The sequence below is a fragment of the Dendropsophus ebraccatus genome, chromosome 2, assembly GCF_027789765.1.
Source record: "Dendropsophus ebraccatus isolate aDenEbr1 chromosome 2, aDenEbr1.pat, whole genome shotgun sequence".
NCBI lineage: Eukaryota > Metazoa > Chordata > Amphibia > Anura > Hylidae > Dendropsophus > Dendropsophus ebraccatus.
This window is the reverse complement of record NC_091455.1, coordinates 182968992-182987269: the sequence shown is the minus strand read 5'-3', so window position 1 is coordinate 182987269 and position 18278 is coordinate 182968992. Positions and strand designations below refer to the sequence as shown.

General features: G+C 42.3%; 1 protein-coding gene across 1 annotated transcript in view; it reads left to right on the top strand.

The window, feature by feature from the left end:
• Nucleotides 1-302: 302 nt before the first annotated feature.
• The window catches only part of WDR86 (WD repeat domain 86), a 37903-nt gene continuing 19927 nt past the window's right edge, over nt 303-18278 (top strand). The window contains exons 1-4 of the mRNA XM_069960491.1: nt 303-539; nt 5202-5505; nt 11264-11405; nt 13187-13607. Of these exons, the coding sequence (XP_069816592.1) occupies nt 5277-5505; nt 11264-11405; nt 13187-13607 (792 nt within the window). The 5' untranslated portion in view covers nt 303-539; nt 5202-5276. The remainder of the gene's footprint in view (nt 540-5201; nt 5506-11263; nt 11406-13186; nt 13608-18278) is intronic.

Genomic DNA, 18278 nt, shown 5'->3' with positions numbered 1-18278 from the left:
AATTATTGGATTCACATGAAATTTCCCAAAACTCAATTTTCAGATTTTGCTTAAGAAACAAGTTATTCACAGCACATGGATGAAGAAGATGAACTTTTGACTACTGTGCCAGTGACAATGCTATGAGAGGGGGGCATCTACAGGGGAGGGTGTTAAGATGATTTTTTGCCAGCAGCACCTCCCCCCAGGATAAAACCAAGTCCAGCTCCCTCTCCTTACACACATGAAGCTGCTGCACAGCCCCACTACAGCAGCTCCCAGCACAGACCCAGGATCCTGCAGACATTGGATGACTACAGAGCCTACAGAAATATCTCAGCAGATGATTATTGGATACAGATTCAGAAAGGAGGTATCCCCCCCACACACCCTGTGCTGTGCAATACATATGTGACCCATTACATAGGGGGGTGCAACATCACACAGCTCCATACATTACATGGGCAGAGGAAGCCCCTGCTACTGCAATGGAACAGGAGATCTACCAGTTGTGAAAACTTCAAAGACCCTCTAATTGTCCCCTGCTGGAAATTCTGGAGGTAAACAGGGAACTTCTATTAGCAGATGTGTGTGATGTGTGCAGTGTGATACCCCCTGGCTTGTGATCTATTGTGGAGTTGTTGCTATTAATAATAATATATTGTTACTGGTATCTTATTGTTTTGTTCTTACTGTTGATATTATTGCTCTACACTGGCTTGTTGCTATTAGTAATAATATATTATAGTATATGATATTGTTACTGTTACTATTTTGTATTGTTACTATTAATAACACACTGTGTTATGCTCCTACTGTTGATATTATTGTTATACACTGGGTTGATTCTATTAGTAATACTATATTATTACTTATGTTCTCACTGCTGATATTATTGTTATACACTGGGTTGTTGCTATTAGTAATACTATATTATTACGTGTATATTATTGTTTTGCTCTTACTGTTTATATTATTGTTATACACTGTGTTATTAGTATTATTTGTATATTGTTATTAGACACTGTTGTTGTTATTATTACATTTGTATATTATTGTTTATCCTCATACTGAACCCATAGATCTCCAGCATAGCCTCTTCTTGCTCTGCCTAGCTCCAAGCATTTTTTGTTGGCTATGCAGCCAGATGTGCAGTCTTATTGAATGGGAAAGGTTAGATAAGGATATGTTCACACACAGCATTTTATTTGCATTTCCAATGTCTAGGACCGTGGTCAACAGTTTGTAGTTCTCCAGCTGTTGTGGAACTATAACTCCTACTATGTTCTGCCTGCTGGGAGTTGCAATCCCAGATGTAGGAGGTCATGTTTAGTGCATGCTGCCTCTTTTCAAGAAAATAGAGAAGTAACTCTAGGAACATTTGTCAGCTGATCCCATACACCAGGGCTAGGGAACCTTGGCTCTCCAGCTGTTGCAAAACGACAACTCCCATCATGCCTGGACAGCCTTGGCATGATAGGAGTTGTAGTGTTGCAACAGCTGGAGAGCCAAGGCTCCCTACCCCTGGCATACACAAAATCTGTGTCGAAAACCCAATGCATTTAAGTGCGGTTTATGCAGAAAATTTGGGGTGCAGCAGTGGTTGCAGATTTGAGTGACCAAACCTGATGTCCCTAGGACCCCATTTCTAAAACTGTCTCTATGCCACCACGCTGCTCCAGTGATAATAACAGATGTTACATGTATACTTTATGTACATTTACAATGTGTCCTTGTAAATTTTTTATTGTGATCCCAGCAGAGAGAAAACTAGTTCCTAAAACGAAATGGCTACAAGTTGCAGCTGGAGCGGAGACTGGAGCCCATAGCGGGGTCTTCTATATATTGTAGTTACAGGAAAGCTCCAGTGTAGGATTCTTGGAAAGCTGAGCTGAGATTGGGAGCTATGCTGACTCGGCACTTCTGGCCTCCCAGCCCCCTGCATAGATAGCATTGTTCTGTAAGCTCTGTACTGCATTACCATGGACTCTATATAAACTCCTCTGTATAAACAGCTCAGAGCTAGTTTGGAATACATGACATTAACAGAACATTATAGAGAATGGGGAGTAAATGCGTTCTCAGCTGCTTTCCCTGTATCACTTCTATATTAGTATATACATTGTATAGAAAAACAATTATGATGCCAGAAGGTGAGCAAAAGTTTTCCTCTAAATGAGTAGTATAGCAGAGAGCTGCAGGGAAGGGTCCGTTCATATGTTGCATATGAAACGGATTCTGTGTCGGAATGCATGTCAGTTTGAGGCTTCATTCACACTATGTAAGAACAACGGACGCTGCTTTACATGTTGGCTCATGTAAGTATCAGCCGGATGAACAATGTTTTATTTTAATTGGAATGCGGGCACATTCAAGTGTGCCCGCACTCCAATTGACCGTTGACCACAATGTAAAGTATGGCCAGCAGCCGTACTTTACAATGTGAGCCAGTGGCGTAGCTACCATAGAGGCAGGGTAGGCAGTTGCTATGGGGCCCGTGCAGGAGGGGGGCCCACAGGAGAAGGTAAGAGCGTGTGTGCTTCTGCTTAACTCCTTATGTACTGTAGTGTGTAAGTAACCCAATGTTTACTTACATGCTGTAACACAAAAAGGGTTAACAAGCAGAAGACAGAGATCTCTGCTTCACTGTTCTGATCCCCTGACCTCTGTTCTCCAGCTGCAATAAAGTAAGAAAGGAAAATGTGCAGAACTAGTGCAGAGGTCAGGGGTTATCAGTGCACTAGCAGTAAAGCATATATATATATATATATATATATATATATATATATATATATATATATATATATATATATATATATACACACACACACACAGTGCTTTGTGTTGTGCGTAGGGGAGGGGGGCCCCTTACAATTTTTTGCTATGGGGCCTCGTAAATCCTAGCTACGCCCCTGATGTGAGCACAGGCTATTTTCTATGGCCGCTGTTCACCTGCGGCCCATAGAAAATAGAAATGACAATTATTTACGGCGGCTGCAGTGAACAATAGCCGTAGTGTATAACATGAGGGAGATTTATGAAACCTGGTGTAAAGTGAAACTGGCTCAGTTGCCCCTAGCAACCAATTAGATTCCACCTTTCATTCTTCACAGACTCTTTGGAAAATGAAAGGTGGAATCTGATTGGTTGCTAGGGGCAACTGAGCCAGTCTCACTTTACACCATGTCTGATAAATCTCCCCCATAGTATTTCTGTCAGTCTTTTGGTCCGCCTTTTTTTTTAACCAAAACCAGGAGTGGGTTGAAAACACAGAAGCTGTACAAATCTTTCCATCGTAAAAGACTGCCAGAAATACTATGTGTGAACATGGCATTAATGGGAATTTGCAACCCATGAATGTCATTTTATATCCACAACCCTGTTCACATACCACAGGACATTTCAATGCAGGAAAAAAAAATTCTGGAAGTGTTGCTCCCAATGGTTATTAGGGGACAGCGGCAGAGGAGCCAGCAGGGTAGGATGCAGCCAGGGGTTGGATTCCTCCAATTAGAAATGTGATCATTTTTGACTATGATCAATTCCCTTTAGGGTATGTTCACATGATGCGGATTTGCTGCAGACTTTTTGCAGATTTCAGCTTCCTTATTGGGAAAATCTGCTGTGTGTGAACATAGCTTTAGTAAGGTTACACATTCTGTGTAAATTCAGCAGCAATCCCAATAAGGGTGGGTTCATACTGAGGAATTCTCACGGATAATGTCCGCGGAATTCCGCAGTATGTCCGCGCGCACGGCCACGTGCCTTTCCGCCGGCTCCATAGACACCATTCTATGGGCCGGCATATTCCACTATCCGCCGAAAGAAGTGACAAATTTCAGTCAGTAACAATCCGCAAATTCAGTCCGTATTGCATCCGTATTGCATCCGTAAAAAAAATACGGACCCCATAGAGTTGTATTGGGTGTGTCAGTTACTGTCCGTACTAGGGCCTGTCCTTTTTTTTTTTTGCGGAACGGATTGCAGCCCAGTACACAACACGGATGTGTGTATGGGTCCATTGAAATACATTGGTCCTATTTTTCTGCGGATCCGCAATTGCGGACAGGAACAGGATGTGTGAATAGGGCGTAAGAGAGCAATGTGTAACGCTACCAGATAAAATAACTTTACATCTTGTTCATATAAACTCTTTCTACGTGTGGTCACACAAAAATCATATCAATGGAAACTGTTGGCTACATTCACATGTTCAGTAGTTTTGCAGGACCGTATATGATTTCTGTAATTCTTCGCAATCTTCAACCGCAATCCACAAAAATTTGCCTGTAACGCATCCGTAACCCGTAGTTTTTACTGATCAGCAAAGAAGTGGAAAGTGATAGGTAAATAAGCGGAATTGGATTTTAAATGATTATTTATCCGTATTTTAACGGACTTGCGGATGTTTTGTCCTTTTACATTATGGATCCAAAATTATTACGGACACTTCCATTGACTTCTATGGGAGAATCAGTGCCAAAGTTATGGTCCGTACTAGTGCTTGTCAGTAATTTTTGCGGATTACGGATTCCTAAAACTACGGACAGTGTGAACAACCCAATTGAAATCAATGGGTCCTAAATTTGCCTATAATTACGAATCTGCAATTACGGACAAAAGTACGGAATATGTGAATGTCACCATCAGTGATTGCCTGAAGCTGGAACTACGTATTTGAAATCACTTCTGTTGCAGATCTCATGGCAATTTATTACAGATTTTAACTTCCCTATTGAAGTCAATGAGAAAATGAGCAATAAGAGTGTAATCCTGTCCACAAGGCTGCTACTGTAATACGCTGTGAATTTTTGCACCCAAATCTGCATTGTACTGGTACTGTGTGAACATGCTCTAATAGAGTGCAAGAAAAGCCATCACATATGGAGGTGCAGGGTCATGCACTGCATAGACTACACCTTCCATTATTCTTAGATGGACAAATGACTTGTGCTTGTGAGTTACTGATGCAGAACTGGAGGGTAATTTCTCCACAGGGGATGTTCTCAAATATCCCAGCAATCAGTCCTCTATTATGTTTATGTTATGCCAAGTGTCATGTAAAGTGCCGGGTCATATGATCGGGTTTGAGGGGTTAACAATCCAGAAGGGAATTTGACATTGCAATGTATAAATTGTACTTACATAACAATGAAGAGAAATATTATACAATGGCCCCATTAATCTAAGCCATTTCCAATAACTATATGTTTTTTCATCAGTCTTTAGGTACCTTCCATAAGTCCTTCACAATGTAGAAGACACAAATGTTTACATTGTCCTGAGTGGTGAAACCCATGAGTCCTCCTCCCTTTGCCACTGCCCATGCTGGGCTTCAGAGAATGGGGAGCGGAAGCTCCACTTGTGGCACAACCAATTCTTTGATCAAAGTCTGCAGAGACCACAGAGGAGGGATCAATTGGCTTAGTCTGAGCCCAGATGGCTGCCACCTGTTGACCGCCAGCGAGGATTGCACTGCTCGCATATGGAGGACATCTGACCACCAGTGCTGCAAATTGCTGCAAGGTGAGTGTACTATTCTTACTATTTAGCAGTAGTGTTGAGTAATCTTGCCAAATTGTTTGGGTTTGGCAATGTTCTACGAACCCAAAGCTGGGTATTTGACTCTGGGCAGGTTGGAGAAGTTCGATGCCTATACAAGGCTGCCAGGAAAACATGGATACAGTCTATGGCACCCCGTCACTAGCAAAGGTGCATGCACAAGATTTGGGAGGAGAAGACGAAGGAAATATTGTCACCATATATATTACCACAATACGCTTACTGGCCAAATCCAGTAAACCAAGCCTGATATTACAAAAAAAAAAGTATACAAATTTTACTGCCAGACCAGGGGCATAGCTAAAGGCTTGTGGGACATGGTGCAACCCCATCCAAATCAGGCACATTTGGAGGCAGAATAAACACACAGGAGAGCGAGAGGTTGCAAAACTACAACTTACACGATGAACTGTCAACAGGACGTAATTGGGATTCATAACTGTCAGCAGAACATAATTGGGGTTGTAGTTCTGCAACAGCTACAGTCTGGAGAACTACAACTACCATCATGGACTATGAGCAGGACATTGTGGGAGTTGTACTTATGCAACCTGAAGAGCCACAGGCTGCAAAACTACGATATCCATTATGGACTGTCAGCGGAACATGATAGGGGTTGTAATTCTGCCACCTAGTGAACCACAGCCCATATTATTATGCCCCCTTGGTAAGTTCACCTCTCCAGGCTCCTGCTGTGCTGCAGAGATATCCATATACCGTAGTTCTCCCAAATCGTCTGTAATTTGTACAGTCAATTTTGGAGAAGCACCCTGCAGTGCAGCACATTACTTAGGCCCATCGCTGATTGCTTGACTGGAAGATCCTCCAGTGGGCCCTTAAAGAGGACCTGTCATCCCCTGTGCCGGGGTGACAGGCTCACGACCCCCAGCTAGATCCCCTTATACTGACCTGATCCCGCTGAGTCCCGCTTCTGGAGCCGGTCCCGGGACGGAGATATCCCGGTCAGAAGCCGACGTGCGCTGTGGAGATAGGTCCGGCGTCCATAGAGAATGAAAGGAGCCACGCGCGCTGCAGTGATGGGTCCGGCTCCATTCATTCTCTATGGACGCCGGACCCATCTCCACAGCGCGCGCGCCGGCTTCTGGCCGGGATATCTCCGTCCCGGGACCGGCTCCGGGAGCGGGACTCGGCGGGATCAGGTCAGTATAAGGAGTTGGGAGCCTGGGAGCCTGTCACCCCGGCACGGGGGGTAACAGGTCTCCTTTAAGTGATGTGCTGCACTGCAGTGCCATTAGACAGCAGTGTATGATAATGTGGGTGGTTTGGCTGGCCATGGGCCCCTCAGAAGCCACAGGCCTTGGGTGGCTGCCTAAACCGCCCACATTTTCATCTGCCCTTGAACATAACATTATGTGATTGCTGTATGTGATGTCATATGGACAATTTTAGCCATTACTGCCCTAAGGGTGAGATCATTACTTACAGGTAACTTTTTAGGATCAGCTGGTGTGTATGTGTACATAAGGAGTAGTGCTATTTCTTGCCATTATATAACTTGTTTGCGACATGTTTCACCAGTTTTCACCAGTAAAGCCTAGCTAGGCCCTAGCCTCTTTGATGTCTCCCATACACTGAACACAGACAGAAGAGGGGAGACTGCTCTTCTGTCTCAATTTACATCCTAAGAAGCAGCAGCATGGAGTCATTATTAAGTAGTAGTGAGCAGTCTAAGCTGTGACTAAAGCCCTGTGTTGAGATCAGTTAATTACAGGTATCTTGTATAGTTTCGTCAGTCTCTCTAAACTGACTACCCCCTCGCATATTCCTCCTCTTACCTTAGACAGTAAGTAACTGATCCCTCAGTTACTTGCAAAAGAAGGAAAGATGGAATTAAGCAGCTTTTTCACAGTGAATGAAAGTTTAGAAAGATGGTTGATAGGAAGACAAATAAGATTTTTTTTTCTGATAAGATATATTATAGTTTTTTACATTCGCTTGCACTATTGGTTTATGCAAACTTTATTGAAACTTATTAGACCATCTAAGAAAAAACTATGAGCAGCAGTTCATTAAAACATTAAAACCATGGAAGTGATTGTGAAGCAGCAGGATATAAATACAGTATTATGTTAACAGCGTTCGTGTGTTCCAGGAAAACACTGGTGGTCTAAATCCTATTATAAAAATAGGTAATAGATTGCAGAGTATTAAGGGAGAGGACACTGTGGATTTCTCATTACGCCGGGCACCAGACAGTCTCATTTTCCGCAGAGGATTAGTCCTGAAATTAAATTTCTTGATAACGTTTCCACAAACTGCATATTAAATGCGAGATGTTATACAAGGCAAAGGGTTTAACCTGTTCTGCTGCCAAATCTCAGTCTTTTCGCTTTCCAGCCCTGACACAAGAGCGCAGTTTGATGAATGAGTTTATGCTCCAGTGTAACTACAGGGATATTAGAATCATCTGAGGACGTAAAGGGATCAGTGGCTCAAAAGGGAGCAGGCAAGGGGTTGGCAAATACCAACAAGGAACTTGGCAGCGGTATAAAGGGAAGAGTTTTTGAGGAATATAAGCATGACTTCAGTAATCTGCTGTTCTCGGGAATCGGCACACTGCTTAGTGCAGTAGTCGGTAAGAAATAAACAGGCTATAGATTTCATGTTACATTCCCTTTAGCAAAATATCTAAGGCACAAACCGCGCTTACATCTGGGAGAGAACTGGATTATAAGTCACTGGTTTGTTTTTGAGCAATCCCCAGTGATGTAGTAATAGATGGTGAAGAGGATGAAATCCCAACCAGGCGCATTGGCTTGTGAGACTCCTATACATGGTCACAACACATAGGACAAAAGCTGTGCTATTGCAAGGTCATACCTGATTTGCAGCAAATCCTATCCTATCTTGAGAGAAAAGCCTTTAAGTTCTTGAAAAGACAGACTGGTTAACAGATTGTAGGTAGAAAGCTCAGACTGTCTCCCTCATGCCAGCACATAGCACTAGCTAAGCCCCATCCCCACTTCCTGTGTTCTGTCTTGGTTTCTCTGATGCTAGAGATGGAATTCCCTAACAACATGCAGTGTACAGCAGATTGCAGAGGAGTGAGACACCTAGTGGCTAAGAATGGTTCACCCACAGTCCACTCAGCCAATCACTGGCTGTGTCGAGACCCGTAGAGGAAGACCGGAGCGTTCTGGAGGAATGGGAGCAGGTAAGCATGGTGTCATTTTTTTTTTTTTAGTGGCCTGGCATAGGAGTAGTTAAAGAAAGTTGGCAGTATATTCTCGCAGTGGAATTAAAATCAGCTGTGAGAATGCAGCTATGGATTTGCTGCGATATTCGCAGTGTAAAATCTGCTGCGAACATGTTACTTGTGAACCTACCTTAAGAAGTAATTTTTTGGTAAATGAAGTCATTAGCCAAACGTTAGGAATCACACAGGCTTTACATGGAGGAAAGTTGCTTGAAACAACAGTGGCCATTGGGTTCAGGAGGCATGTGAAAAATACAATGAGAGGTTCCCTTTAAAAAAAAATAAAAATGTGTCACTGGTTTCATGTTGCCTTAAAGTGACTCTGTACCCACAATCTGACCCCCCAAACCGCTTGTACCTTCGGATAGCTGCTTTTAATCCAAGATCTGTCCTGCAGTCCGTTTGGCAGGTGATGCAGCTATTGTCTTTAAAAACAACTTTTAAACTGGCAGCCCAGTGCCCAACGGCCAGGGCTTGGATTGTTTATGTCCCTCCTCCCCGCCCTCCTCATCATTAGGAATGCTTCAGGCAGATTGTCTCCTATTCATCAGCTGTGTGAATACTGAACATGGGCTGGATCGTTAAGGACCTGTGCAATGTTCAGACAGGAGAAAATGTTCTAGGGGCATTCCTAATGATGAAGAGGGTGGGGAGGAGGGACTGAGGGGTGGTGCAAAGTTAGGGCACAGATACTCCCGTTGGGCATGGGGCTGCAAGTTTAAAAGTTGTTTTTTAAGACAATAACTGTATCACCTGCCGAACGGATCCAAGGACAGATCTTGGATTAAAAGCAGCTATAATAAGGTACAAGTGGTTTGGGGGGGGGGGAGATTTTGGGTACAGAGTCGCTTTAACCACAGGCATGCTTCTCCTCGACCCACTGGCTTTGATTGAGAGATCACTATTTGCATATGGGGAAGTTCTATCAATCAAGCTTCAAATAACTTGAAGCCCATTCCTGACTGAAATTATAATGGTAAGGGCTTTAGAAATAGTGAATTATATATCATCATGATATAGGAGCATGAAAGTAGTGGCAGGTACAAATTGGCCTAGAACTTGACCTTGTGGTGGTTTTCTAGCTCATAAGGCCCCAGTGGAAAAGGCAGAGAAGTAATGCCATACAGAATAACCTTAAGACCAATAGCTGTACATGACATCGTTGTTGGCCTAGAGTTTTGTGGACACTTACATTGCAGAATTCTATCAATCTATTGAAATGACTTCATATAAATTGGCCATAAATGATGAAATGTTTTCCCAATACAGCTGTTATTGGTAAAATCTTGTCCCTAAAGAGTTTGTGTGCTTCTGTTATTGAAGAGGAGTCAAGAGGCCCCAAAGTAGATGGGTGGTGAATCTCAACAATATCAGGTGGATCAGCCAACTTTAATATGCATGCATATGGGTTCATTTACACATAAAGATTATCTGACAGATTATCTGCCAACGATTTGAAGCCAAAGCCAGAAACTATAAACAGAGATCAGGTCATAAAATAAGGCCTGAGATTCCTCCTCTTTTCAAATCTATTCCTGGCTTTGGCTTCAAATCTTTGGCAGATAATCTGTCAGATAATCTTTCTGTGTAAATGGCTTAGTAAGAAGAGAGAGTGCACGTCACCTGGGGGAGGAGTTTAAAAAAAGGTCACATAAGCTGATTCAGCACAGCGGCGCCGATAAGGTGGTATGTAAAACGAATTATTGTCATTAAAGCAAATGTACCATCAGTTTGTTCTCTTTGAGATTTGCCCATGGATAGAACGGGGCCAGGATAGGGAAGCCGATACCACGGTCCTTTTTTTGAATCGCGGCCTGGTTCCCGTGATTCTAATGGAGCCATATCATAGAGGAATGGGGGTTTCCTCCCACTGGGGGTGGGCTGACCGGCTTCCAGTGCTTCACCCCCGGCCGGTGCCTGGAAATAGAACGGTGCCGTACACTGGAGCCGGGCCGCAGTTCAAAAAAAAGGACTGAGGCATTGGCCTTCCAGTACCGGCGACATTCTATTCATGGGCTAAACTTCATTTATTGATGGTACATTCGCTTTAAGAAGGTACATTCACTTTAAAGCTCATGCTTGCAAGCATATTGAGGTCACCACAATCTCCAACTTTTACGCAGATGTAATACTTCACCTAAAGAGTTCATTGGGGCCCTATTGTGCCTCTGTGTGCTGCCAACTTAATTTGGAGGAATATTGAAGTCTTTTCTATCACATGCAATATGAATCCCGCAGAGAAAAATTCTTGGCGCGCTCCACTGGGGGAATAACATATCAAAACATTGTAATATGATGAAGTTCAGAGCAGCGAGACACGTCGGATGCCTTAGGCTCCAGGGTGCCATTGACTCAGTGGGCCTCCAGCTCTTCACTGCGTATTAAATGGTCATCATAACAATATATAGTGACAATGATTTATGGAATAAGAAATACTATGTACAGACCATCGTATTGGGGGATTTAGTTCTCATTTCTGTTTCTCTTTCCAACAAATGGCCACAGGACATAGCAGCTACATTACATTTTGTCACCTGGAGAATGAAGCAGCGTTCACGTGCAGTGCCGATCACACCGTGAGAAAGTGGGAAGTGTCGACTGGTCAGTGTCTCACTGTGTACACTGGACACACATCAATTGTGAACAGGTGGGTAATGGCTTTCCCTGAATAGTATTGATTCACCTATAGCCGTCCTTCTTTATGTGCGTTTGACCAATATGTTTGTCGTTGTCTTGCCAAATGTAGAGAAGTCAACTAAATGCTTTCCCGGTTGTTAGGATTTGTATGTGAAATATAAAGTATATAGAATATCAAACAGATATTTCCTAATATATTGGTATTAAGAAAAAGTGTTTAAGATGTATTCCATGACTTAAGGAAACCTGTCATCACTTTCATACTGCCTGAAATCATTGGGGCAATCCCTGTCAGATTCTCCCCTCCCAACCTTGATTACTAGATCGCTTCCTATTCACAAAAATACCCAACCGGCCGCTCATTCCATCAATACTTTTCAATGTAAGTCTATGAGAAAATATCGACGCAATGAGAGGCCGGCTGGGGAGTGGACTGCCCTACTGCGATCTCTCCATGGATTTATCTTCTAATCAGATCTGAGACCCACTGTGATCTCACTGTGATGTCAAAAGTTATTTGTAGTGAAAGTGTCAATTAAAGTCTAGTCATTTAAGTTTAGAGCAATAGCAGCATTTAGGAAATGACTTAAAGGGGTTATCCAGTGAAAATCTTTTTTTTTTTTTTTCCAAATCAACTGGTTTCAGAAAGTTTTATATAGATTTGTAATTTACTTCAATTTAAATATCTCATGTCTTCCAGTACTTATTAGCTGCTGTAGGCCCTGCAGGAAATGTTGTTTTCTTTCCAGTCTGACACTGTGCTCTCTACTGACACCTCTGTCTGTGACAGGAACTGTCCAGAGCAGCAGCAAATCCCCATAGAAAACCTCTCCTGCTCTGGACAGTTCCTGTCTCAGACAGAGATGTCAGCAGAGAGCAGTGTGTCAGACTGAAAAGAAAACATTTCCTGCGGGACATAAAGCACCTGATAAGTATGGGAAAACTTGAGACTCTAATATGGTTCACATTACGTTTTTGCAATCTGTTTTTTTTTTTCATATTTTTGCAAAAAACTGATGGAAAAAAGGGATGCAATTGTGTGCATCCGTTTTTCCATTGACTTCTATTATATAAAAAAAAAAAAATGGATCAAAACGCATCGAAACGTACGTGACCTTATTTTTGTGTACAGTAAAAAAATAAATAATGCATTTTGATCTGTTTTATTATAATGTAAGTCAATGGAAAAATGGATCAAACAGACGCCTAACGGATGGATAAAAACGGATTGCAAAACCATAGTGTGAACCTAGCCTTACCTACTGACTGTTCGCTGCTGGGATACCATTCAAAAGCATCATGGTGGTCATAGTGCAATATGATCAGATCAGGGTCACCAAACAAGCTCTGTAACCTGGAAGTGCAAAAATTATGCTTTATCCATTCATATCATTGGTCTCCAATATTGTGGATTTGCTAAATGCACTGATCACTAGAAATGATCGAACACGGCTGAGGTTCAGGTTCGTACAAACCCGAACCATCGGCATTGGACTCACGCTGCTTTCCTGTTCCAAGGAAAGGTGGAGACTTGAAAAACAGGGATACAACCTATTACCTAGGCTGTATCCTTGTTTTCCAGGCAGTACTCAGGCTGTCTCCACCTTCCCACGGAACAGGAAGACGGTGGGAGTCAAATGCCGATGGTTTGGGTTCGTACGAACCTGAACCTCGGCCCTGTTCGATCATCTCTACTGATCACAGGGGCAGCCAAACCAGATAAAGATGTCCCACCATGTTACTACGACAACACTTCCTGGCAGAGATGATTTTTATGTTGATCTCCCGCAGGATACTGGTGGTCAGGAACTTGCTCTTCAGTGGATCCTATGACAGAACTGCTCGATGTTGGGATACAGACTCTGGGAGACCCCTTCAGGAGTTTCAGGGTCACAGGAACTGCATCTTAGTCTTAGCTCATTTTTCATCGAATGACATTCTGGAGGAATCGGACAATGAAGGCAAAGAAATGAAGGAATTCCTGGTGACTGGAAGTACAGACTGCACAGTGAAAATCTGGGAAGCATTCAGTGGGTGCTGTTACCAGACATTAAGGGGGCATTTAGGGGCCATACTGTGTATAGTACTGGATACCCCCAACAGAGAACTGTTTTCTGGCAGCATGGACTACACCATCCGGAGGTGGAACATGGTCACTGGTGACCAGCTTAAAGTATTCCGAGATCATCAAGGATCTGTTATATGTCTAGAGGTAAGTGATACAGTTATTTAATACTATAATGAATTCTTTAAGAGTAACTTTCTCACCTCTTATCCCTCTAAAGAATTGATGGAAGTAGGGATAGAGAAACACTGGGAGAATTAGTGAGTACATCAGAATAGATTAAAAATATTAGATTAATCAGGTTGTGACCCCCATCAATTTCTAGATTCGGGATTCTTTTATTCGGCTGTTTCTGTAACCTCTAATAGATATGAAGCTGCATATATGCTCAGTCACCACTCCAGACACCTGTTCCTCAGTGCAGACATGCTATTGAGATAGGATGGGGCATTTAGAAATGCTCTCTTGTCACTTCACATGTGATACTCTTCATTTTCAGTTCTCAACAATTCTGACAATTACCCACTTGACAGGAACCTACTTATTTTTTTTCCACATTTATATATATATATATATATATATATATATATATATATATATATATATATATATATATACACACACATATATGGCTGAAGCCACTATAAAAAAAAAAAAAAAAAAAAAAAAAAAAAGCGATACTCACCCCCTCCCCCCTTATCCATTAAAACAGCCATTTTTAAAGATCTCGGTCTCTTCCTGTCACCGTTCCTTCCCTCTTTTTGTCATATGGCATTCCCACAGATATTGCCCTGCTCAACTAATCACTAAGGTCAATGACTGTCTGGGCAAAGTAGGTCCTGTAAGAACAATGCATCATAGGAACAAGGAAGTAGCAGTAATTAATAGGGACTGTTGCCATTGAAACAGCAGCTGCAGGGAATCAGGGGAGGCGAGTATGACTTTTTTTTTTGTATTTTCATAGCTCCCCTAGCCATGTACAGATATTTTTTTTTTATTATCCCTGGACAACTCCTTTAAGTAAGCATATGGGCTGTCCCATGGTATGGTCTCACAATAATCATAATAATACAGTGGACTCCTCATGGGGCAGACTTGAAGTGTATAAAAACATAACCGCAAACAACATAATATTGTGCTAGTCCCCCCTGTTCACATCAGAAAAATGAACAGTGCAAGAAAAACACATCAGTCTCAAAGGGTTTCTTGCACAGTCCACTGGTTACTCCATGTCACCTTTCTCTCACAGGTATCTTCTGGTGATATAATAGATGTATGATATGCTTGTATTTTCCTTTCCTTACGTGTAGTACGTTGCACATTCATGGTGGACAGCACTCTGAGGTTCTTCTTAGAGGGTCAAACTAAGACATCACTTTATCAAACCCGCACAAAGGAAATATGGAGGGGTTGTCATCCCTATAGGTTTGAAAACATCTGGTGTGTGTTGGGGGTTGGGTTATTGCGACGCTTGGTGTACGATTACTAATATGTACCAGAGCTTTTAGGGCCTCAGGATATCCCACATACTATATTGTGTATATACTACACTATAATACATTGACATTTCTACATTTTTTTGCCCAGTTATGTTTTATTATATATAGTTTATTATATTATATAATATAACATATGTAGACAGGTAGCTTTTACTTTTATTTACCTTGCTCTTTATGTATCCTCTTTGCTGGACTGAGATGCAAAAAAAGAGTCGAATAGAAATAGCTAGTAGAGATGAGCGAACCGGGTTCGGGTTCGAGTCCATCTGAACCCGAACGTTCGGTATTTGATTAGCGGTGGCTGCTGAACTTGGATAAAGCTCTAAGGGTGTCTGGAAACAATGGATACAGCCAATGACTATATCCATGTTTTCCACATAGCCTTAGGGCTTTATCCAACTTCAGCAGCCGCCGCTAATCAAATGCCCAAAGTTCGGGTTCGGATGGACTCGAACCCGAACCCGGTTCGCTCATCTCTAATAGCTAGAGATCTTGGAGGTAGAAAACTAGAGATGAGAGAATCTCAAGCATGTTCGCATTTCGTTCGAATCCAAGCGTGCAGCATTTGATTATGGGTGGCTGAAAAAGTTGGACAGCCTATAGCCCATGACTGTATCCATGTTTTCCAGGACTCCCTAGGGCTGTATTAGACTTCTTTAAACGCCAGTAATCAAATGCACGCCTGGGTTCCGATGAATCCGCACATGCTCCAGATTTACTCATCTCGCCAACCCATTCATCCAGCTTGTGGTAGGGATAGAGTACTTTTCCTATAACTTGTCCTACATCTCATGTGAGATATGGAAGCATTTAACCTGACTCCGGATTTAGAAATAGAATTGATGTCTTGATCTCCATAGTGACCTACATAGAGGATAGGGTAAGGTGGAGGTCATTGAAAAGATACTAATATTGACCCTCCGAGTCTGCTTGGCGTACCAGCACTCCGAACCACAGGGGAGAGATGATTCTAATGCCCCCAATGTATTTTCATGACTCAAGTACATTGTTTGCTAACATTTCAGAGGTCACCTGTGGAGGTCAAACCTTTGTATAGGGTTTCATAAAAAAAATATTTGGGACAAGATCAACCTAGAATAGGTTCCCTTTGTCACAGGTTCGACACTGATACGTGCACCCTTGGCTCCAGTCTCTTAGCTGTTCAAGCTCCTACATAAAAAAAAAGTCAGAAGGAGATGCTTGAAGATGTGAATCACTTTTATTGCTGAGGAGAAGAGCTTCTTCAGGAGTCTGGACACTGTGTCCCAGAAATATAAATTGGGGGGAAAAAAACTAAAATGACTTGGTGTCTATAGAGCAATACAGAGCATGCAGTACCACACTGTACTGTAGAGAGGCGCTACTAGACAGCTGATCACTGCCAGCACTTCAGTACTATAGGGGTTTACTAGTGATTTGACCATGGCGATTGTATAATGGTTTTATGTTACGATGACCTAGGAAACACTTATGTGTTGAGCCACTTTAACTCAAGGCAACACCGTAATACCAGCATGCTTTGCTTCATTTACTATCTTTACATCGGGATAATACAGAAATAATTTGTTTTCACAGTCCTTGATGGAAACAGGCTGACGCTTAGCTGCCTTCATGGGAGAGGTTAAGCACGCCATGTGGAATTTCTCATCCTAATGTACGTTGACCTCCTCTTGTATGTTATGAGGCCGGAGTTCTCTGGGGAGGCTATTTTAATTCACAGATAGTTAAAGGGAATGTGTCAACTTTATTTTATACTTTCAGGATGAAATAAGGTTTTTTTTTTTAATCTGTGAAAGTCTTTTGTTGTGTTGTCTAGTAGTTGGCAAAGTAAGCAGTTTATTTCTGCCTCCTTCTTTGCAGTATATTATAATATAATCCTATAATATAATATAATATAATATAATTTAATTTGTATTCTATATTTGTAATGTTATATAATATTTTATACTACCTTCTACACAGATTCAGTCCCAGGATGTAGCTAAAGGACTAAGGAACAAAAACAAATAGATAGTAAGTTACAGTGTTGTTTGTTGTAACATAGTTGAAAAAAGACAAAATTTAATACCACTGTGTTGATCCAGAGAAAGGGGAAAGAAACACTGTGGGAGGAAAAATAAAACCACACAATTTTTGCACAAACTTCAACATTAAAACAGCCCTGGTCTAAGCCATGAATTGCTGCTAATAATAATAATGTCTAAAGGGTAGGGGAAGATAGTATTACATTTAGGAGGCAGCACTGTGCACATAGTAAGAACACAAGAATTCAAACAAGAGACACCTGCCCAGAACTTTATGGGTGGTCAGAGATAAGGAAGCCTTGATTTACTTGTCAGATACAGTGTGGATCATCTGGAGGAGGCAGGCTGGTTCAAAGATTGCATGTACACAGCCCAGGCCCTTTTCTCCTAAGTGCATAGCACTAGCTAAGCCCCATCCCCAATTCTTGTGTTCTGTCTTGGTCTCAATGCAACTAGTGATGGAATTCCCAGGACAACAAACAGTGAACACCAGATTACAGGGAATTGAGACATCTAGTGCCCATGACTTTAGAGATATTGGCCCCGTTCACACTGAGAATGTCGGAAACCCGCCGTGCTCAGTGTGCTGCTTTGACTGAATGAGAAGGCGTGCGCTCCTCCGCTGCCGCCGCACTCCACTCAAAAAAATTGGCATGTCACTTCTTTGAGCGAGAGCGGTGGCAGCGGAATAGCGCGTGCCCTCTCCTTCACTCAAAGCAGCACACTGAGCACGGCGGGATTCTGACATTCTTGCTCAGTGTGAACGGGGCCTTTTTAAGTAAGAAGTAAGAAGAGGAAAAATGTTTGAAATCATGCCAACCATTTAATTAGGTCGCTAGTGGTGCCCTAGGGCGAATACTTATTCTTGCCCCAAGGTTAAAACTTAACTTTTAATAATATTATTAAAATAATAATAGTGATCAGTGTTTATACAGTGTTAATTAAAATAGTTGTGCTGTATTCCTTTTGTGCTTATATTTGTATAGTAGCCTCAGCAGACAGTACACTAATGGGTTTGGTGTGTAAAACTGTTATCACTTGAAAATCGGGGTTAGCTTCACCTCCGATACAGATAACCTGTGTCAATTCGTACCCCACAAGTGGTTTATGCCGCAGTCGTGTGCAATTCTCTGCGGGTACTCCGCCAGAGAGGGTCACCGACAAGTAATTGCACAGCAGCCAGCGTGCGATGCTCTGTGCTATTTGGTCCGTTACCGAAGCGTTATAATGTTGCCAGTCCGGCCAGACCTAGCTTAGCGACTCCGCTACGGTACAGTCTGAGAAGGACCTACTAG